The sequence below is a fragment of the Drosophila subobscura genome, chromosome A, assembly GCF_008121235.1.
Source record: "Drosophila subobscura isolate 14011-0131.10 chromosome A, UCBerk_Dsub_1.0, whole genome shotgun sequence".
NCBI lineage: Eukaryota > Metazoa > Arthropoda > Insecta > Diptera > Drosophilidae > Drosophila > Drosophila subobscura.
The window spans coordinates 21799247-21822907 of record NC_048530.1 but is presented as its reverse complement, the minus strand read 5'-3'; the positions used below and the strand labels follow the sequence as shown (position 1 = coordinate 21822907).

At 46.2% G+C, this 23661-nt stretch overlaps 2 protein-coding genes across 7 annotated transcripts in view; one reads left to right on the top strand and one right to left on the bottom strand.

Annotated features, from left to right (window-relative positions):
• Nucleotides 1-23661, top strand: part of LOC117903265 — a 110970-nt gene that overhangs the window by 52362 nt on the left and 34947 nt on the right. Inside the window, exon 5 of the mRNA XM_034815167.1 lies at nucleotides 22268-22306. Within this exon, the coding sequence (XP_034671058.1) occupies nucleotides 22268-22306 (39 nt within the window). The remainder of the gene's footprint in view (nucleotides 1-22267; nucleotides 22307-23661) is intronic.
• The window catches only part of LOC117903773 (protein folded gastrulation), a 32730-nt gene continuing 24207 nt past the window's right edge, over nucleotides 15139-23661 (bottom strand). For 5 of the 6 annotated variants that reach the window (XM_034816190.1, XM_034816193.1, XM_034816191.1 and 2 more), the window contains one exon: nucleotides 15139-18871. In XM_034816190.1, the coding sequence (XP_034672081.1) occupies nucleotides 16338-18812 (2475 nt within the window). In that variant the 5' untranslated portion in view covers nucleotides 18813-18871 and the 3' untranslated portion in view covers nucleotides 15139-16337. The remainder of the gene's footprint in view (nucleotides 18872-23661) is intronic. The other variant, XM_034816196.1, reaches the window with a different exon arrangement.

Genomic DNA, 23661 nt, shown 5'->3' with positions numbered 1-23661 from the left:
GAACGATCTGACGTTAGTTGATGAGAAGAGAGTGAACGGGGAGCCCCATTAAGGGGGAGGCCGAATTCTTATGTTTGTGTTGCTTCAACTTTTACTTGGGCCCTCGCCGCCCCCACGTCTCTGGCATGCATATGGCGTGGGTATAGAGAGGAGGGGAGCGGCTGTTAAATCGCTTTAATTGCCAATTTCCGGTTAAGTAATTAAAAGCGTTTTGCGCCCCATCTCCCGCCCACTCCGCGCTGTGGCAGTGCCTGTCGTGGCTCTATGCCGCTGCGGAAATTGGTAAGAGAGCAATTAAATGGCAAAAATATTTTACCGTTCAAGCAATTCCCCGCTAAAATGAATAAATTAATGTGTGCATGAATGAATGTCTGATTGATTGATTGACGTAGCCGTAGCCATAGCCATTGCCGTAGCCGTAGCCATCGTGTGGTCTGTTGGCGAAATTGGAAAAGTTTTGCTCTGTTCTGTGTGTGCCTGTGTGTGTCTGTGGCTGTGGCAGCAGCAAACAATTCATGTTTGATATCAATTTTTGTGTGTGAGTCCGTCCCTCTGTCCGCTGGGTGGCCTCACAATAACGCGGGTTAAACAAGTTAATTCGAGGTTAATGATGGTTCTGGTTTTTGGCTTTAAGCCACGGGCTTTTGTTTCAATTTAAGATTGGGATTGATTTCTCGTTCTCATTTTCAATGACTGCAGCGACTCGTATGTTGGTTTTCCCCAGCTTTGTGGCTTCGTCACCAGATAGTAAATGTAGCGATCATTATCCTTGAGCACAGCCACATCACCGCTGGCCGCCTTCTGGGCACGCAGCTCATCGACCTTGCCGTAGACCTCCTTGAACTTCACAGCTATGCCTGAGCCCATGGCCAAGTCAGCGCCCACGCAATGGGCCAGCGAGTGCGAGACTCTGTCTACAGTATGTAGATGTATGTAAATTATTAAGAGAGACATGTTTATTAAGTGATAACATTAAGTGATATTAAGTGATCCAATCGGATCCCAATTTGGTGATCTGATAGATATGGTCATTCCCTACGGAATTTTTAGTTTTCTGTTATCTTCAAAATTGTAGATTTGGGAGGTTTTCGCCCTTTTGCGGAGGCGGAAGGCGGCGTGGCTCATTTTTGAAATACACTTGTAACAGTGTGAGCATACAGAAGTCTGGATGCAAAATTTGGTGGCTCTAGCTCTTATGGTCTCTGAGATCCAGGCGCTCATAAGGACGGATGGACGGACGGACGGACGGACAGACAGACATGGCTCAATCGACTCGGCTATTGATGCTGATCAAGAATATATATACTTTATGGGGTCGGAAACGTGTCCTTCTGAATCAATCAATCAGAAGATCGCAAGGCAGACACAAAATGCAGAGAGTCCCAAAAGAATGCAAGCCAAAAGCTTTGGGAGGAGCCTCAGCGGTGCCTATGAGGCAGAGAGAGACAGAGAGTGAAGCTTGAAGACAGTCACACAAAGAACAAGCCAGACGAAACGAAAGCACAACCAAAAACTGTAAACTTCGTTCTGGCAATAGCAAGAAGAGCTTTCAGAGAGAGAGAGAGCACTTGCAGCGAAAGCTCTGGCGATGCGATCGCATTTGCCTTCCAGCATTAACCGCCTACGATTCTTCCTCTCCTCTTTCTCTCCTCTTTTTCTCTCTCTCTCTCTCTGGGGGTAACACGTGTTCCTGCCCGTTGCATACCGCCCGCAGCATTCCCCTTCGCAGCATTAGCATGTCCCTGTCCACCCATTAGACCCTTCGCTAATTGAGTTTTCCCTAAAGGAAAGGAAAAATGCCACTGGACAGACACCCGAAAAATTCTAATGGGTTTTGTGTGCCGTTTCGTGGCTCCCTGCTGCTCCCCCCTCTTGCCACCACCAGCCTCCTCCACTCCCCTACCGTGCTTAACGTTTAATTGCGCATATTTTCACGTTTGCTGCTCATTCGCATACTCGTACAATATTTTGGCATTGCAATAAATACAAAAAATAATTAACTCATTAAATAAGCATTTGGCGTTGCAATTTGTTGGTCCTTTCAGGGGAGTGCTGGGTAGGTGCTGCGGCTGGGGACTGTCATAAATATTGCTTAATGTTTGGCATCAACAAAATGGCTGCGGCGGCGGCGGTACCAGGGACCATATTTTGGACCAGAAAGCATTTCTGCTTGTGGCTAGAGAGTGGAGAGGAGCAGGTAATTTTTGGCTGCTAGGCCGCAATTAATGCCAAATGCCGGAGGCAGGAGCCAGTAGCCAGTAGCCAGTAGCCAGAATATGTGTGTAGCTCTCTCCCTCTCTTTCTCTCTTGGTGTTTGGAAACAGCACATGGCCGGACATCATCATTATCGTTGGCCAACAACTTGCAGCAGCAATAATAAAAGCATAATTTACAATATTCATTTAGCAGAGACCACTAGTCGTCGCTCCTTTGCCTTTTGTCGGCCACTTAATAATTTAGTTAATTAATTTTTGCACACACACACACACGCACACGGCAAGAGCAGGAGACAGAGAGTGGCAGAGGGAAATATATGTAGATAGACCATAAACTTTTGTCTCTGCCTCAAAACTCTTACACTCAATTAACATTTGGAATTATTTATCTAAATTATCACAAACACAAATGCACATGCAGGTGGAGTTGTATGTGTGTGTGTGCGTGTGCGTGTGTGTGTGTCCATCGTTTGTTATATCAAATGTGGAATTTGCAGTCGGAAACAACAAGAAATTAGGAATGTGCTTCAAAGTGCTCTGCGGCAGAGAGAGAGAGAGAGAGTCGAAGAAGTGGATACCCTTTGCAAACGCTGGAGGATGAAGTAGCCTGCGGCCGAGGGGCTCTGCTGCATGACGTGTGATATGAGTAAATTCGATTTATGAAGTAGTTTCCCCCGGAAAAAAACTACTGAAGCTCTAGAGCACATTAAACCCTCTGCACAGCCGTTTCTAGCTAACAAAATAAACTTTGACAGAAAGAGTATCCTAAGGTGGGGGAAACAGGGACAACAGCAACAGGGACAAGGACAACGACAAATGTACCCCATTGTTGGCATTTGCAATTATTCATATGCCACATAGACAAATGTGCTGACAGGACGCACACTCACACACACTCATGTGCAGGCAGGGGACAGGCAGGAGCGGCAGGACATTCCAGCTTAGATTTGTTGTCTGCTTGTAATTGTCGCAGATAATTAAGTTGGCCCACACTCGTAAGTCAGTTCTCGGGTCAATTCAGGATGTGGCCATTAGCAGAGGGGAAGGACTCTACCTCCCTCCCTCCCGCTCTCGCCTTGAAGAGGCATATATTTTTACATCCTTCCTGTGCACAGGTGTGTATGGGTGCAGAAGGTGTCTTAATTGTCCATTTCCAGGTGCTTAGCCATCGACAATCGAGGCAAACAGAGTCCAAGATGGAGAGAGAGAGGGAAATTCTCATAGTTGATGCGGAATCTTCACGGCAATTACCAAAATCTGGGAATAGGATTCTGGGATTCAAGGGCTTTAGGATCCGCTGCTCCTTTTGCATCATCATCCGTTCATCCTTTGCTCAAATTAAATGTTGCAACATGAATTTCTTCATGATTTGCAGCTCGTTTGCCGCTTTGTCCGCTCTGTAGTTATTTATGTTTACGGGCCTGTTCCTGTTTCTGTTTTTCCTTCGGAGAACTTAAGGCTTACTGCCCCCCCAAAGGGAAGCATTGAGACAGAGGGGGGAGCGGGAAGTGCGGGCATAAGAATAGTATAAACAAAGTGCTCAGTTTTTGAGTCTTTGTAAAATATTAAAACACATAATTTACGAAGGAGAAACAGCTGAAGAAGCGCCAGCCCCAGCCCCAGTGGAGTGGGAGTGGGAGTGGGAGTAAGGAGGAGGACGGGAGCCAACTGAGAGCCAACAGACGAGTCCTGGACAAGGAACAATGGCAAGATTAAAACGCATCCCAAAGACAAAGCCAGTGCAATTTGTTGCCAAAAGAGAAGTTCGCCCCCAAGTTGCAAGTTCACACACAAAAACAGAGAGAGAGAGAGGGAGAGACGAAAGTGGAGAGGGAACGAAGAAGGGGGCCCTGTGGAAAGGCAAATAGAAGTTACAGGCTTTATTGAAGTCCTGCTAAAAGCTACAGCAAAACCCTATCCCTAACTAATATTCTGGTGCGGAATATATCAGAGACTGCCCCGACTCGAAGAGTTTTGCTGGAGAGAGACTGGGAGAAAAGTGTCCGGCAGCATGGTGCATCATTTATGGCCTTTTCTGGAAGACTTTTCCATCGAAGATGCAATTGAAAACCCCACAGAGGAGAGAAAAGAGAAAAGAAAGGGAAACCACACAATGGAACCTCAGCACTGGCGACAGGCGATAGGACGAGTGCGGACCACAAATATGAAATGAGAGATGAGGAAAGTGAATCGATTGGCCATTCCATGTTGCAGCAGAGATTGTAGCTGAGCACAGGAAACTGGATACACAGGCTATAATGGATATGTGCATTCGCTGGGTTCATAAATAATGGCCCACTAAGCATGTGCTAGGTAATCCCGCACCATGGGCCAACAACAGCCACTCGACTACAATGCCACTTGACTGCAGTGTGCGCTGTGCACTCTCCATTCTCCACTCACCATTCACCATTCTGGTGGGGCACACTGAGGACTTTGGACTGACCAAAGGTGCAACTGTTTAAGGCAAAGACGGTAGAAGTTGCCCCTGGCCCTGGCCCTGGCCATGGTCCTGGCTCTGTGGCCCCTACCCTTCTGATTCCGCTGGGACACAAGCACCCACAAAAGGATCAAAGTTTTACTCCTTGCTCTTGCGCCCCATTTAATATTAAATATTTTGTTGTCCCCGCTTACTCTCTGGGTTTTCTTTCTGCAAAGTTTTCTGCTTTTCCAACGTGGAGGCAGGCGAAGGGCAGGGCTTCCCTTTGTTCCGGAAGCAGCCGTAGAAAGTTGTAGAGTGAAGTGGCTGGAGCTGGAGCCGGAGCTGTAGCTGGAGGGGTGATAAATAAAACTATAAATAATTATGCTAAATAATGAGAAGCCCCCGGAGAACGAATGCCAACGCGGTGACGTCCCTGAAAAAATCTTTGAAGTGCATAAAATGGGAAAATAGCGAGAAACAGGAAGAGGAAAATGTGAATAGACGGAAGGTACGTTAGGAACGAGCTCCCCAACGAGTTGTAGATAATTGAGATGTGCAAAAAGATGGCAATTGGTAGATATTTAATGTTGTACAAATTCTCTGCATATCGATACTCCGATAATGCCGTGTCCAATTTCCCCCTGAAGCCTTGAAAGCATCTTCATCCACTCATCATAAAACATCATCATAAACCTGCGCCTCGCACATCCATTAACGAAGGCTCTGGGCTCTGGGATCTGGGATCTGGGCCGTGAGTGTGAGTGGCCTCATCCATCATAAAATTATACGGGCTAGGCCAAGACCAAGGCACTTGACGCGACCAGCGGGCGGTCTTTGCGTTTCTGGGTCTCTGTGTCTCTGGGTCGCTTTCTCTCTTCTCGTTTCTCTCTGCTCGATGGCCGAACAAATGTGGCCTCGTTAGCGGCATGCCTCTGCCCATGCCTCCCATCTGCCATCTCTCTGTGCTGCGAAAGGAGAGTTAATCGACAGGGCAGGCTCGAAGCAGCAAAGCAGCAGGAGGAGGAGAATGAGGACCTGGACAAGGGCGCTAATTGCGTGGACATGCCAAATTTCGCACCTGGCCAATGCAAACAGCAAACAGCAAAACGGCAACAGGGGAGAGGAGCGGAAGGACAGCACACGGACACGGACACGACACGACGAGAGGACAACAATTGTCGAAGTGCGACCTGCGACGACCTCTGCCCCGTTCAAATGGCAAATAAACATTAGAGGAAAGAAAACAACAGCAGGAGCCAGTGCCAGGGCCAGTGGCATGAGCGGAGCGAGGGGCAATCACATATGTGGTTCGGTTCGTATCCCCTTTTCGCACTTCCTGCCACACCGCCACACCGCCGCACCACCTCAATGCCCGCCAGCCTGTCTTTCTGTGCCTGTGTGTGTGGCCTGGCCAAAGGGATCAGGATGCATACCAAACAGGTTGCCCCAGAGAGAATGAGAACAAACGACCTGACCACAATAAAAGCGCAACACGTAATTGCTCCTGCCCCCTAATGGCTGCACACAGAGGGGGGTCAGCAGGGGGTCGTATGCAGAAAGGGTTAATAGTCCTAGTAACAAAAGGCAAAACGGAGAATGAAAGGAAATCCAAAAGAAAACTCCTGCAAATGCAAAATCACAAAACAATCAATGCCTGGCCTGGGCATTGCCGGCAAATCATGAATAATGCCCGAGTATTCATCAGGAAGAACTTTAAATGCATTGCAGCTGCGTTTGCCCTCTTAACGCACTTTAGGGCATCCGTTTTGGAACTCTTAAAACTAATCTCAGTGCCAAAAGGAAAGCAAAACCTGCTGGATTTCTCTGCCTCAATATCCTCCATTTCGTCACACTAGAAATTTAATTTATTTTCTAGTTGGCAATGCCTTATTTTTGCTCTTCTGTGGCACATATTTTGGTGAGTTGCAGGAACTCTTATCCTTCCTGCCAAAGTGCAGGACTCGTGTCAAAACAGCAACATGTCCGCTCCAACATCCTGCTGCTGCTGCTGCTGCTGCTCTGCTCTTCTGCTGATGATGATGAAGAGGATACTGATAATGATGGACACTGCGACAGATGCGCTTTTTATCCTGTTTGCAGGCGACTGCGGATGCAGCCCCATTCTATCCCCTATTCCTGGTGGGGCGGACGACGCGTTTGTTTGCATCCGCTGCGGTGCGTTGGTGGCGGCTCTTTTGGAAGCTCGCTCGCGTGGGACGACCGCCGCCTGTTTGCCGCATAATCGAAACAGCTCCGAAAAGCAGCAAAGCCCGTGGGAAAACAAAAACGAAAAGTCCCGTAGGAGGAGCAGCAGCAGCAGGAGCGAGAGGAGGGACAGCCAAAATGTCAACAATCTGCAACATCCATGAAATATTATGAGGCTTGCGAGTGGGTGGGACTAGCGGATCCCATTCCCATCCCGGGGGCCGGCTGGCGTTTTGGCAGTAATAATGCACACAGCGGAAAAGTCGCACGAAAAACGCGTGAGAAACGCAATAAAATGTAAAAAACAGCAGAATAAAACATACACACACAGAAAACTGTGAAAACAACGACGTCCCTGTCTCATATGAGGCATTGCAATTGCATGCTTCCCATTCCACGGATACCCTCTGTGTGCGTGTCTCTTTCTCTCCATGAGGCTGATGTTTCGGTGTGGAAGCCACTGAACGATGGCTAAGCCACACTGAAAGAGAGGCGAACGATCACCGAATAGTAGATTGATTTAAGACCTAATATTCTCTCCTTATTGTAGATATTTTTAGGATTGTATTTTCTGTGGGAGTAATCTATGATTCTGTCCAGACCGCAGATAACTCTCACGGAAAATACAATTCCAGGACGATTATGTGCTGGAAAATCTACAAGTGAAACCTTTCAATTGTGTTCTGTTTAAGCAGTTAGAAATGAAAAAAACAGTTATAACGATTATTCCATTCAGCAGCTCTTCCTTTTGTATGCCTTTCCCACCGTATAAATACTGGAATTTAAAGGATTCCCCTTTAAATTTTCTTCTTGTTTCCCCTTAGGGTATCCAGCGCTTCGCAACTCACGCGATTGGCTTTGCGTTTCCTGTTTTTTCATGTGTGTGTGTGTGTGTGTGTGTGTGTTTGCGGCCAGTGAATTCCTCGGTGTCCATTATCCAGCGGCGCTTTTTCAATTTTTTTGTTCTGTTGGTTTTTTCTCGCCCCCGCCTACGTTTTTTTGTTGTTTGTCCTTCTGTCCGTCTTTTTATACCCACGCGTTTTCCATCTGCCATTTTGCAACTGCAATTGTGTGTGTGTGTTGTGGGAGTGTGTGTGGGTGTGTGTGTGTATGTCCTGCCGAGAGATCAAGCGTCAAAATTACATTGTTGGCATACGCTGGCCAAGGTTTCGTTTTCTCTCACTCTCTCGCCCCACGCTCTCTCTTGGTTTTTTTGTTCGTTTCCACCTCCTTGTGGCGCCTCCCCCCGAGCCATCGCGCCAGTGTTGCTATTGCGGCTCCTGTTGCACGAAATCCTTGCCAGGCCATTGTCTGGACGTTTGTTTTCCAGAACCTCTGCTTTTTTTTGTCTCTGTCCGCAAAATGTGTGGACACAAGAGGCGCAGTGGCAGTGGCAGTTTCGGTGGAAGTGGCAGGAGCAGGAGCAGGAGCAGCGATGATTGTTGCAATTTCTCGTTAAATTGAATTCACTCGTTCAATGCGAGAGCCCTGGGATTGGGTGTGGGATGTGGCAGCGGCAGAGAGAGAGAGAGAGAGAGAGATAGAGAGAGCGAGGAAGAGTGGGGCAAGCGGCTGCACTGCTTATTTATGACAAGTGACCAGAGCCAGAGAAGGATGAGGACAGCGACGACAGCGACGAATACGACCAGAGGCAGACGACGACGCATTATGCGATTGCTGGGGCTTTGGTTTTTACCCCAAATTACACAAAACAGCAGCGGACATGCAGCCCCAACACGCTTGTTAACCCCATCCTTTCCATCCTGCCTCTACCCGGCCGACCAGCCGACCAGCCGACCATCCGGCCAGCCTTTATCCCCCAATTAAAAAGAGACTGAAAGTGGCCAACCCCCCACTCCAAAACCGAGCACAATGGACACATGGAGGGGCCACACAACGACACATTGCGGTTGATGGGACAGGGCGGAGGCTTCAGCTTGATCTTGTGGTTTGGTGCGCGGGGTGTGGGGTGCGGGGGGAGGTGCCTGAAATGATTCATGACTCATCACAGTTGAGGGCCCTTTGAGTGCGTGTTTAACTGTTGACATAATGGGTTAATTGAGGCTTCGACTCCCACCGCAGCAATCCGCTTTGAAGCTCGGCCCGCCTGTCACTCTGTCTGTCAGAGCAGATCCCCCCACACACACACGCACCCACAGGTCGAGCAGGAGTCGAGCTGGCTAATGGAATCGGAAACATAACATGCGGAAATGGAGAGCAGAGCAAAGGAGATCCTCTGGCATAAAGGTTTTACTTCTTTGAGCACTGAAACGATCCTAGATCAAGGGTTCAATCATCCAATTTTAGAACATTTTCCCGAATTGATGAGTCTTGGATGCGTCTGCGCTGCAGTCACGAATACCAGAACAAACTTTGGCACTAAATTGAAATTGAAATCCTATTCAATCCATCTTTGGAAATGTGTCTCTGAGCTACGGCAAATGTCTGCTAATTCAAAGTTTAATTTGGGATGCAGCAAATGCATTTCCACAGGAAAGACACACACGAAGGGGAGAGGGTGGGCACAAAAAGTGGAATGCAAGGAGACAGCAGGCGGGAGGGGGGCAACCAAATGCAAAATTATGCTTCGCATTTAAATGGAATTTGCATTTATTGACGTTAATTGAGTTGCAGTCGGGGTGAGTGGGAGTGCGAATGCATTCAGATGATCATTTGAATGCCTATTCACTGGAGGAGCTCTGGCAGCTAATGAACTGAGTGCGAGAGAGGGCCCTCCACTCTGGTAGGATCAAGCATATCATTAGGCAAATCGCAAGGAGTGGATTCGAGTGGAAGAAGCTGAATTAAAGGCAGAAAGGCAGTACAGTCAGGCGCCCAACAATCTGCCCAAAACATCACAGGCCTAACCATTCCAATTACTTAACACGAATGTTTGAGCATGCGGCAGGGGGCAGTGCTGCTGAGTGGCAGAGTGGCAAATAAATAAGGTGCAAACACACGTGGGGCATGGGCGAAACGGGCCATTCGGAGAGGCAGCAATCGCCCAACGTTATCCTTATCATTGTTATACTTAAGTTAACAGCAGCTTAGGCAATCACACCCTCACACCGGCTTACAGCAGTAATCAAGCAGCAGCCTCTCACTCTCTCACACACACTCTCGAAACACACACACGAACACACACACTCTGAACCTGTGGATATCTTGCGTTTTATGGATGCCAATACAGTGCCGTACAGTGGGCCAAAACGGCTAAATGAATGACCGGAAATGTTCTCTTTATCGTCTTTACGGGGTCCTTAAAGCCCACCGCGGAATGGCAACCTACATTTGAATATTCAATTTTCAATTAAGAATATTGCATGCGGAAGGAGGAGGATGGGGATTGGAAAAAGTCTTCTCCTCGTTTCGATGGAGGAGTGTTCTCCTGTTCCTTGTTATTACCTGATGATATACGGGATTTTTTAACATATTTATTGGGTATTAAAGTACCAAAGTATTCATGTAATGATTACCTTTAAGCAACAGAATATTCTGAAAATAATTCTTGTAAATATTCTGACCGAAAAAGCAGTCCTCATTCACGCTGGGACGTTTTCAATGCCCCTAATGGTTGTGAAGGGCCTCTGATTAATTCATCGATCTTCACCCATAGCATTTTCCATTTAAAAGATTCGATTTAAAACTAGATTTTACATTAAATTATAGGCTAATGATTTGTCTAACTATCTCTACTTTGAAAAGTTTGTATCGGCTGTAGTTTTGCATCCAATCTTCCTGTCGAGTGCCCACTGTGCCGCAAGACTGCATTTTGGGGCAATGGCGCCTCCACCTGCCGCCTTCCTCGAGCCTCTAGCCTCAAGCAGGGGCTTTGGGTTGCGCTCATTTTGCGGCTGCCACAAATCCCCATAATCAGAAAGCTTTCGCAGTGTTATTTGTGTTAGTTTCAATTATATAAACAGCGGCGCAAGAAACAAGAGAGCGGCACATTGGCAATCGCAGTGGCAGTGGCAGTGGCAGTGGCAGTGGTGATGGTGGAAGAAGAACCAATTACCGCTTGATTTAGCACACGCACACGAATGCAAACAGAGGCACAAGCACATATGTACACGCACTCACACACACTAATGCTGAGGAGGCAGTGCACTATGGGGCATTTGACCACTTTTTGTGGCATTAATTAATAACTTCCAAACGAAACATTATTTTTTGATTTAGTTTTTTGATATGAGTTTATAATAGTGAAAGGAAGGTATGTTGATAAAATGGGCGTGGCACCGCCTTTTCTTCAGGGTAAAATCGAATTTTTATTTTATTTTTAAATTGAATTAAACAAATAATGATGGGAATATGTAAAGCAATGCCATATTAAACTAAAAAAGTTGTGCCCGGATTTTTAAAAATTTTAAAGTAGAAGATAATCGGATTTTTACATTGACTTCCTTGTATACGGCAAGCAGCTTCTTTTCCTTAATTTGTTGAATGTTGGACACAATAGCACTGCACGTCAGTGCAGATATACTGGAAATGTCTCAACGTTATTATAATTGCACGATTGAGCACGAATTGATCCAATCTGCACAGTTTTTTACGATTTGTTTCAATTTTTCCGTGGAATTGTTCAATTTAATCGAAAAAAAAAAAAAAAAAGTTCTTCAAAGGGTCTACAAATATCCCTTATCGGTCTCAAAGCTAGTGACAGGTATTACCACTTAAATGCAATGCAAATCGACATCTTCTTCCACAACTTTCTTCTTCACTGAGTTTAACATTGCAAACAACTCCGAATTTCCAAACTTTAGGTTATGTAACGAAAACTTAAATATCTCCGAAGACGCAGAAAAGCGCAAGAAAAAGTAACATAAATTGGATTAAGAAATGAAAACTCTACAACATCTATGCAGTTTATTGCTTCCGGCGGGAACCGAACACTTTGTAAGTCTATTCAAAGACAAATTTTCGTCATAAATATGGACTTGTTAAAAACTAGCCATTAAACATATTATGAGGTTATTTTTTAATTTCAAACTCACAAACAACTTTTTAATACCTGTCTGAATCAAGAATGTTGTAAAAAATTTACTTAAATTGGTAAATTTAGCAATTTTTGCACTTTAAACTTCATAAAAAAAAACAGTTTTCCGATAACTTTATATTGTTCGTAGCAAACAGCTGACTTTAACAGCTGTTATCTTAACAGTGGTGCGCACTGTTAATTTTCTGGGTATGTAACATTACGGACTGATGTTATCCCTATGAATATCCGCTAAAAAAATATTACTTTTTTGACTTTTGACAAATGAGTTTCGGCCAGGAAAAGTGGTCAAATGCCCCATAGTGCAGTGTGGCAGGGACAAACTTATTGAGATTCATTGAGCAGATTGTGCCGCATCAGGCGGCATAGATTGAGGGACTGCTGTGGGGATGGAGTGATGGAGTGATGGAAGGGAGTGGAGCATGATGGCAGACAATGGCTAATGCCTCAACTGTTAAATACAAGCACAAATATGTACGCACACACACACAAATACACTGACAACGAGAGTGGGAGGGGAAGTTGTGTGTTTGTTTTGCATAAAAGCTCAGGCCATTGAAAACTAAAATATTGCACAACACATTCGAGAGAGACTTTTGTATTGCATGGCATTAGGCGTCGTTTCATTTATATTTTATACACACACACACACACACACACACACTCAGATAACGTGAGAGAGATGGAGAGAGACTGTTGCAAGAAGCGTTTAAGTGCGTCGCTCTGTGTCTGTGTGCACTTCTGCTTAATAGTTAAATAAACACTAGTTTCCTTTTGCCATCGGGCAGGCTTACAGCAGCAGCAGCAGCAGCAGCAGCAGAGGGACACACACAAGCTCACATCTGTGGCATTTACAAACCATATATTGTACCTCCTTCACATGTTTCTACTCTGCATAGAGGGCATTACTGATTCGATAACTCGTTTGCAACTTCAGCTGGGAATCACTTGTGAGGAGATACATTTCTCATTCAATGAAAAATCTCTGCCACCTGAATTGGATTAGGGTATTCACACATGTCCTCGATAGCTGAAGCCAGACTCTCTTTCTTATTTTATGAATTTTATTTATCCCTGCCTTGAGCATTCCTGCCCCCTGGCTGGAATTTCTCAATCATTGAGACATTTAATATTCTCTTTTCCATCCCCGGCATCATCGATGGATGATGATACTCCTAAAATCGGAGTATTTATTAGCCCCAAAACAGCTTACGATGCACCACCCTCGATTTGGGGTCAAAACAATGCTTCTTCATCAATAAGAGATGGCTTTTTCCATTGCCCCATTGACGCTAGCTGACATATCGAAATGTGACACTAGAAAAAACACCTTGCTAAAGTCTAAAGACTCTGGTTAAAAATGTCTCGAGTTGCCAGCAGGGAGGCCATTCCGTTTTGCAGCCTCGTTGTGAACACAAAAAATTCTAACTATGCAAAATGACACACTTACTTTCTTATAAAAACAGCATAAATCTAACATCGAAATCTTCGAAAATAAAACACTTTGGCGCTCAATTCAGAATCATACTTGCCTCACATTAAAACTATTTTTTGAACGGATTTTATTAAATAGTTTTTCCAACTTAAATTGCGGTAGTAAATTTGTATTTCCCTATTTCTAAACATGAATAAACCCAAGGCTTTATTTCCACAGAACTAGTAAAGAAGACGAACTGGAAACGAAGTGGATATGCTGCAGATTTATATATATTTACGGTCCTCAGCTATTTTATTGTTTGTGTTTTATGCATCGATTTAAAACCACGATGCCGGGACTCTTGTGGAATTAATGGGTCAGCCTTTGGAATGATTTTTCGAGTGATGGGTGCGGGAATCTACAAAGCTTCATGTGTGAAGTCAAAGTATATGGCAATTCTACATGAGATCTACGCCCCACTGCATGCCAAAAGCTGGAATATATTTACAGCATTTCTACATGAATTTGATATTTATTTTGTAGCTAGAAGTATGCAATGAAAAGAGAAAATATGTTGTATGAAAATAGGGATGGGATGGGATGGGATGGTGAACAGCAGCAATCACAGTATCAGTCACAGCAGCCGTCACAGTGGCAGTCACAGTAACAGTCGGAACAATCTCTGGAGTTGTACCAAGTTTCAGTCCCAGGAGCAGGTGTAAGTGGGCCGGAAACGAGATGCGTATTCACATTCAGATTCAGTTTCTCAGCTGCTGCAATCAGCGACTAATGCAGCTCGTTAGGCAAACACACACAGATACTAAACACACACACACACACACACCATATGTATGGCGAAGAGCCATTCATGATGCTGCTCGCAAGATTTTATTCGCCATGTTAACATCCCGCCTGCATATGTTTACCCAAGGCATTTTCTGGCACAAAAAAAAACGATCCAGGCATAACAGAGATAGCAAACAGACACACAGAATAAAAGAGAGAAAGGGAGAGAGAGAGAGAGAGAGAGAGAGAGCGGGATAGCGGGACAGCGAGAGTGTGTGGGCAGAGGGAAATGCTGAATTTTCCTAATGGCATTTTTCGGGAACATACAGCAGAAGCAGCTCTCACACCTACACACTTGTGACAGGATATTTGGGCACCTAACGAAGGACGATCCATAAGAATATGATATGTGAATGTTTAAAGCAAAGAAAGTGCCAGAACAACCCTCGTTGGAGTGTGTGTGTGTGTGTGTGTGTACAGTCCTTCTCATGCTTGCATGAGCTTCCTGTCGCTGATTTTGTTTCCATACTTCAGTGGCAAATTTGTGGAATGGATTCGTCAGTGGCACAGCGACAGCTGCCACAGCTGCCACATCTGCCTGTTCCTCTCAATTTCCTTTGTGCTCCCACTCTGCTCATGTGTGTGTGTTCGCCCTATCCTTCGACAACTCTTTGGGGCCACTCAAAGAGGCTGTTCGCCCTGTGCCGACTGTCGCCTGTTTGTCTCTCAGTTGGTTGCACGGCAAAAGGCAAACCTGCGAAACATTCTTCAATTTTGTTTATGGTTTGGCTTGCACTGCGACCTTTGTGTCGCCCAGAGAGCGACGTGGGAAGGTTAGGTGTATCTTCATAAAGTTCCGTGCAAGAGGAGCCCTGGGCAGCACGGCCTCTATTACAGTTGAATGAGTTTTCCGTTTTGTCCTGCTGGCTGGCTGGCTGGCTGGCTGGCTCCCCGTTGAAGTTCGCTCTGTTCGCTGCCTACTCTTAATCCCGCATAATCGCAGCCAATTCATACTTGGCAAACTTACCACAAAAGCGACAATTGCCGTGCTATTAAATCACAGACGAGCCCCCACAAAAGAAATAAAAGGCAGCGATTTTTTTGCATTTTTCGTATTTGTTTTTCTTCAGAACTTTGGTTGTTGGTAGAATTTCAATTGACACAAAAAAAGAACACATCTTTCGTTTCGTTTCACACTTTCTTTGCGTGGCCATAGACACAGAGATACACAGATACACAGAGGGATACAGGGACTGTATCCTGTGGGCAAGACGATCGAAACGAACGCAGATCGCTGTTTCCTATGTACATGCACTACGTTTAGTTTGGGTTTTAGTTTAGCTTTTAGTTTGGTTTACAATACGAGTGTGGGTGTGTGTTGGGGGGATATCATAAATAGTACGCTTAAACGCTAGCAAGAAGATACAGATACATCTTTGTGGTGGCATCCTGAAACCATCTTTAAAATTAAATATATATACACAGAGACAGAGCTACAACAAATGCTGGATTATACAATACAATAATAATAATGATAATATTAGTTCATAAAAAAAAAATACAATACATCGATAGATTCCATTCCACTCCGCTGGATTTACAAAATACATTTATATGGTTCTTAGGTCTAGGGGTTCTATTCCGTAAATAATCACAATTAAATATTGCTAAGGTTTCGCGGCGGCAACAACGACAGCAGCGGCAGCGACGGCGGCAGCAGCAGCAGTGCCATATAAAACTATTGTAATAAAAAAAAAACACCTCTGACTAAAATTAAATCAACAACTTAAAACATGCAGCACTTTTAAATATTGTAACACAAAAAAAAGGGATACCTACTATTTAGAGGGGGAAATTAAATATTTTAAGAAAAAACAATGCCAATCAAGAAGTAATCATAAGAATGAAACAAATGTTGTTGTTGCTATTTACAAATTCGGGGGATTTAGGGAATTTTGGCATTGGTAAAAGAGTAAAACGTAAAAGGACTGGTTGGGATATACAAAAGATACAAAAGAATACAAAAAGTAGAAGATCCAAAGGGGATCCGTTGATTGGTTTTGGTGTAAAGGTGAACGAACAACTGGGGACAGACTTCAACACGAATTGAAAACGCTGTTGCTGACACACGACACTACACCCTACGCTGCTCAACCCTGCTCGGCGCTGATCAACACTGTTGCTCCAGGCGACTCTCTTCACGGTTGCAAGAGCCACAGGGAGCACAGATCACTCGCTCTCTCTACTCTCTCAACTGCTGTTGGCTGAAAGCTGTTAGCTGTTGGCTGTTGGCTGTTAGCGTCGCGGTGGCAGCGTGGAGGACATCGCTCCATCGCCCGCTCGAAATGTGCTAAAGAAGCGCAACAACAGCGCCCGATCCTCGCCATTCCTATCGACTTGGCGATCGAGGCGCCAGCCAATATTCGGCAACCACCAGAACGGTGTATATTCATCATCATCATCCTTACTGCTGCTGCTGCTGCTGCTATTGGGTGTTGCTGCTGTGGATGTTGCTTCTGTGGATTTTGCTGTTGGTGTTGCCACTGTCGTTGTTTCATCTGCTACAAGATCATCTTCAGCTTGCGCTACTCTAATTATTTTACTATTTCTATTGCTACGATTTGTATTAATACTTAAATGTGATGTTGCTGCTGTTGTAGATGTGGCTGCTGTAGATGTTGCTGCTGTTGTGGTGCTATCTGCAACATTGCTGGTGCTCTCTGTTGCAGCTCTTGTTATTGCAGCTGTCTCTGTTGATGTTTTAGTTGCTGTTTGTGGCATGAGCTTTGACCAATTTGTAGAACTTTCTGTGGCATAAGTCGTGGATGATGCCTCAGTGCTGCTGCTGCTGCTGGATGTTGGCTGCTGTTGCTGCTGCTGTTGCAAAAATCGCCGCGTTCCCTTTACCAGCTCGTTTATTTTTCGCAATTCCTCATCAACGTTAATCTCACTACCAATGGTATTTGTCATTAAATTGTCACTCTCCTCCTCCGCCAACTCCCCCAGCAAAGGGTGCTCTCCATTGAAGATGTTGCTCCTGATGCTGCTGCTGCTGCTGCTGCTGCTGGAGGTGGTTGTGGTGGGAATCTCTGTGGTTGTTGTGGCAGCCACATCTTTGGGGATCTGCTGATAACGAAACCGGTCGTCTTCGGTGGCGGCAGCGTCTTGGGTTTCAGCTGCAATCGTCGTGGTCGTAGTTGTGGACTGTGTGGACGTTGTGGATGTCGCTGCTGCCGATGCTGCTGCTGTCACCTGAACCGGTTGCACTTTCGATTTTATCAAAAGCAGGCGATTTCCACCTTCATCTATCTCTGGTTCTTCTTTCTGATGCGCTTGCGGATGCTGTGCTGAAGATGGAGATGCTGGAGACGGCGATGGTGATGATGACGACGACGACGATGACGATGACTCCTCCATTGTTGTTTCCGCCTCCACAACGGTGGCGGTGCTGGTGGTTGCGGTGGTCTCTGTTGTGTCAGTAGTGGCCTCGTCCTCAGCATCCACAATGTCTGTGGTGGTTCCCTCATCCATATCCATATCCATATGCGTCTCCTGCTCTGTATCTAGATCATCTTGATCGGCGCTTAATGGCGGCGCCACACGACGATGATTGAAGGGCGGCGGCGGCGGCAGCAGCTCGATGCTGCTGCCCTCGTAGGCCGGCAGAAATGCATCGACCTTGAGCAGCTGAGCCAGATCCGCCTCCGCCTCCGCATTGCCATTCACCTTAAACTTTCCCATTCCACTGCCGTTCGTATTCGCATTCGCATTCGCATTCGTTTTTTCACTCTCATTTGCATCCGCATTCGAGGCGGCAGTCGTCAGGGAGCTTGTCACCAGCAGAACGGATGATGAGGAGGCATCTTGGGGCATCGGCTGACCCCCCGCTGGCACCACAATTGCCGCAATGTTGCCAATGTCAATGTTGCTGCTGGTGGACGATGTCGTGGACAGCGCATTGCTGGAAGCAGCCTGGAGATCTCCTACTCCTCCTCCTCCTGCTCCTTCAGGAATGCGATTGCTGGGAGCTGGCTTTGGATTTGGATGCGAATGCGGATGCGGAGTCGCTGTGGCCGTGGGTCTCGGCGTGGTGGTGGTGGTGCTAGTGGTTGATGTGGACACATCTATTGGTGGCACTCTGGCTGTCTCCTCCTCGGGCGAATCCTCTGGTGAGAACTCCCCACCGGTGGCCGGGCCCGTGGGGAACTTCTTTTCGAATATGTTAAACTTCAGTGGGGCATCGGCACTGGGCAGGGCCTGGTCCTCGCCCTCTCCTGTTGATTGCTGCGACTGCGGCTCCAGGTCGTAGAGCAGCTCATCGCCGGTTATCTCCTCGCTGCCGTCCTCGCTGTAGTCGTAGTCCGTGATGATGGCCGTGGGACTGCCAGAGCCGGGAGGACCCGCATTTGCGTAGATCAGCTCCTGCTTGAGGAGATCGGCGGGATCGATGTTGATCTGCGGTATGCAGTGCTCGTTGTAGAGCGTATGCCCCGGCGGACAGTGGCGGAAGGGGAGCGTGAATATCGACTTGGCCGTCACCTTCTTCTCCTTCTCGAGGCTCTTCTGCTCCAGCGGCAGGCTCAGCCACTCGTCCCAGGCCATCCGCTGGGCATTGCCCTCGATGGGACGCGATGTGATGGGCAAGGCATGGGCTCCACCTCCTGCGCCCAGATGTAGGGCGGCCACTGCCAGCAGGAAGTTTATCAGCCAGCGGCTGGAACCAGCTCTATTTCTAGTTCCACTTCCACTTGCAGTTCTCGATGATGCCATCGTGAATCCAATCCAATGGCCAATCCTCCAGTTCCTGGATTGCTTTCTTCTATCAATCGCTGCAATCAGAAGACAGAAAGAGATGGAGAGAACGTTTAGTACTTGCCACCCAATGTGTCTTACCCCTTCCCCATTCCTCATTCCCATTCCCATCTTCTTTGTTTTTGTGGCAACTTTTGCTGCTTCAGAGAAGCAGCTGTTTCACGATTACCCGTCCCCTTCCCTGCCCATGCACCTTAGATTTCGTGTGGCATGAAACTTATACCGGTTCCCAGAGGCCGCACACAAAGCCCCGAGTCCAGAGCCAGAACCATACTTCTCTCAATGGACTATGGGATAATTTAGGGAATTACTTCTTATATTTTCTATTTGTAGAATATTCTGGAAAAGTATTCCCAATAATAGGGAAACCATACAGTACTTTAGCGACCGAGCGAAACTGCTGCATGCCGCGGTACAACTTTATTGGAATTATATTGAAAAATTGTCAAAAAATAAGCAAAGAATGTTGTCAACTTCCTCAGAAGTGCTTGTGTATTTCGCGTGAAAGAAAAGCCAAAGTGATAATTGCTTGGATTTGTTTTGAAGAGTATACTCGCTTTACTTAATACTCCATCAATTCCCCCTCAAATCAGACTCAAGAGAGATCATCACGCACTGTTTGGTCACACTTAAGCAGCCTGATTGTACTTCTTTAACGATAAAAATATTTACTCTCTGCGCACTGAACGGTCGACAATTTGTTGTCAATGTTTAATGGCTGCCACTGTATTCAGAGATGAGCCCAAAGATGCAGATGGATTTAGAGTCACACACAAAAAGATAGTGGCATCCACACGGCTCCCGCTCCCGCTGCCAAGAGAGTTCTTGTGCACCCAAAGTGAAAGAGAGAGAGAGAGACGAGTTCATATAGTGGCTGCCACACAGATCAGTCAGCGGTGCGGCAATGTGTGTTGTCATAATCAACGGGGCAACTATAATAAAAATAAGCAGCAACTTGTTGCTTGTTGTGGCATGTGGCATGCTGCTGCTGCTGCTGCTGCTGTTGCTGTTGCACTTTGCTTAAGCACATCTCGCAGACAGGGGGCACGCACAAATGTTTACACACAAGGCGTCCAGGCGGGGCCAAGGGAGGAGAAGATGGCGTGGTGTTTATACAGATATATGTAGGTTATCTGCGGGTTCTTAGAATTTATGGGTTCAAGTGTGTGGCACCATCGCCATCACCATAACCACCGCTGCCACCGCGACCGCGACTGCGACCGCGACTCTCGTAACTGTTGCACTCTTCTCATCAAGTTTATGGCTGTTGATGTTGCTGTTGTTGCTCTTGCTGTTGTCGTCATTATTACTTGTTAATAGCCCTTGCCCGGCCCCTTCCCTCAGTCGCGTATCGGTCATAAAAACCGTTCACGACGACACGACCCGTTGTCCGTCCGTCTGTCCGTCCGTTTGTCCGTCCCTTTGCTTTTCTTGCAGCGGAACTCTGCTCTACTCGAAATCTCATTGAATCTCTGGCCCTACGAGTGCGTGAATGCGAGTGCGTGTGTGAGTTCGTGTGTGAATGTCAAGTACCTTCTGGTCGAGTGTCTTCTGCCTGATAAGGTTAATGCCATAACGGTATTTATATGTACTCATCCTACGTATGTGTATGTCTGTATATGTGTATGTATGTATAACAATGACTTTGACACCCGCATTAGAGCCCAAATATGAAGTGCATGTTGCCCGGTGGCAGGGGTCGCTTGGTTGCACTTGCCACTTGATTGCAGCCGATGAGCGATAGGAATAAGTTGTGGGAGGAACAAAGCTTACATGCGTCAGCGATGAGGTTGTACACATATCGAAAAGGTAAACAGAATTTGGAGCATAGAGGAGGATGCCTGAATAAATCAGCAATTCGAATCACATTCAATACAATTCGCATCTTGAATAACGAACAAAATCCCGCTTTAAAGTACAAAAATCCGCAGTCTTTCCACTGATCTATAGAGTCTGAAATCGATACTCGAATTGACACTGACATCCTTCGAAATGCATTTGCCAATTTCTCTGCACCCAATCCTCCAACCCGCTTAATGTGCTGTTCCATTTCCTGTTTCGATTTGCTAATCTATATTTATGAAGCCGCCCGCCATTTTGGGGGCGGTGCTCCATTCAAGAGATTGGTGACAGGGGGACGGGAGGACGGGAGGACGAAGAACTCATGGAATGCGATGACTGCTGCTGTTCCGGGGGCGGCGGCTGTCACCAGGAATCAAATGTTATTTCAGCCACGCGAGGACCATCAACTCCGCCTCCGCCTCCACGTCTGCATCCGCTGGTCAGTCACGAACATCGTCAGAGGGTCAGAAGAAGGATGGAATAGTAGAGGAGAGGATAGAATGGGCGAGGACCATTCCATGTCCATGTGGCATGTCATGGCTCTAGCTCTTCCATTCTGTGTAGCCAGCCTCAGTTCCTATATCAGTTCATCTGTCAGCTTCGTGGAGCCCAAATTGAAATCAACTTCACACGTCGCAAATTTTTAATTAAAAATCAGCAACTGATGTCGATTTGGGGGCAGCAGATGAAAGGAAGAGGACAGATGTGAATGCGAATGCGAATGCGAATGGTTGTGGGCATTGGCATAGGACATCAGCAAAGCCGCAGGTTTTCTTCCTTTTTTTGTAGATTTTGTTTGCCTGTTCCCGGTTCTGTTTGTTTGTTTGTTTGTTTGTTTGTTTGTCAGAATTGGACAGCATTTGATGCCTTTAACGCGGGCATGGAATGGCCACGGACACACTTCTTTTTTGGATACGTTCCCTGTGTGTGTGTGCATATCGGAGGAGGAGAAGCCTCTACATAATTCCTTGCAAACATACATTGACATCTTGCTAATACATAACAACACGAAGCAGAAGCCACACAGGACACACAGCATCCATACAGGACACAGGACACGTAGCGATTGCGCGTTGGGTTGGGTTGGCTCTGCTGCTGCTGCTGCTGCTTCGTGCTCGCACGTATTCAATTCGATTCAATGATTCAATCCCGTATCCCGTATTCCGCATCCCGTAGCCTGGATTCTGGATTCTGGATTCAGGATTCCGCATCCTGACAAACACGCACAGAGGACCCCCGGACGACTCGTAACCAAACCAGTGCGTGCACATGAGTCGTGTCCGTCGCTCTAGCTCTCCATTTCCCTCTCTGTCTCTCTCTCTCTTGCTAGCTGTCTTGTCCTGTTATTCATTTTCGCTGTTTTTTGCGGCCTTCCTGCAACGTCTCGTTGCTGCTTCAGCATATCCCATATCTTCTGGCCATGTTCTTGCTTATCAGCATTCGGCATTCAGCATCCAGCGATGTGCATGTGTGCAGCTCCCCAGTTCCTCCCCATACATTCCATATATACTTAGTAACCCTCCAACATATTTACACTATTTCATATTCCGTTGCCTGCTTTCTATTTACAGAATCTTCCAATCGATTTGGTTTCAGAATTGCACCACAAAGTGAGTACAAACAGAACCCAAACAATTATGCAAAGTAAAATATTTGGATAACTAATAATGTAAATCAATTATTATCGAATTCTTCTGAATATCCCAAGACATCTTAATTGCTGGGAAACTCCACAGTTGAAGCCCCAATCCCCTGAACAAGTGCCGAGAATTGTCATGGCATCATAGGTGATCTCATTGGATATCCATCAGCGAACTGCATCGCATGTCACGGCCTTCCCTCCCTCCCTTTCTTCCGCATTTTCCATTCCCCATACATACATATATCTATGTGGCTAAATCTATTATAAAATCCAGTGGGGCGGCCATTTGGTTTGCGGGAGGCACTGAAAAATAACATCTGGACATTCATTTTCGAATTGCCATTACCACGTAGAGGCTCAAAGTAGTTCAATTAGCTGCAAGTGTGTGTTGCAGGGGGAAGGCAGAGAGGTACAGTTGTGTACAAAATGTGTGCCATTAGAATGGCGGGTTCATTATGCAGTCGACTATGTCAATGTCTCTCTCTGTCTCTCTCTCTGTCTCTATGTGGCCGAGAATTATTCAATCAGAAGCCTCGCATGCTTCCAACCGATTCCAATTCCGATTCCGATTCCGAATTGTATCTTTGTATCTGTTGGGTCTTGTTTGAATGTTGTTACGGTTGTTGTGGCTCTGGCTGTCGGCCTATTGCCCCCACGCACGTGGATTGCCGCTGACGCTGCTGTTGCTGCTGCTGATTTGTCAACGATTTTATGGCCACTCGCTTACAGTGTCAACCAGTTTGCTGGCTTTGCATCTCTTTTACAAAATTATGCATCGTGGTGTACCCTTTCATTTGGAGAGGGTATTGCCATTTACAATCGATTTTCGGCAAACAAAATGTGCGACCAATTCCATTTTGCTATGATAAATTCGAACCCAAACACTGAGAGCGTATTTCGGTAAGAATTTATACTTTTTCTTTTGTTGTACTATCGAAATGTAGTTCTTTCCCATTTTTAAAGATTTTTCCATGAACACTACATCCATTTCCCATCAAAATATTCCATTGAAAGTCCCATTAGTTGATCCTCTTTTTAGCTGTGCATCTTTTGCATTATCTACATTAAGGTACCCATATTTCAAGGTATGTCCGCAAGGGTATCTACTACTTTACCATCCGATCGCTTAGCCTTCAGTTCTTGTTTTGATTTCGTGGGGCCTGAGGAAAATGCAAAACTGAAACGAACCGAAATGCTCGTAAAAACAGAAGTTACAGCAGCAACAGCAACAGCAGCCACATGCAAAGCAAAAGCTGGACTTGGAGGCAGCCCAAGTGGTGGCTCTGTGATGGCTCTCAGCCGCTTAACAATCACTCAAGACAG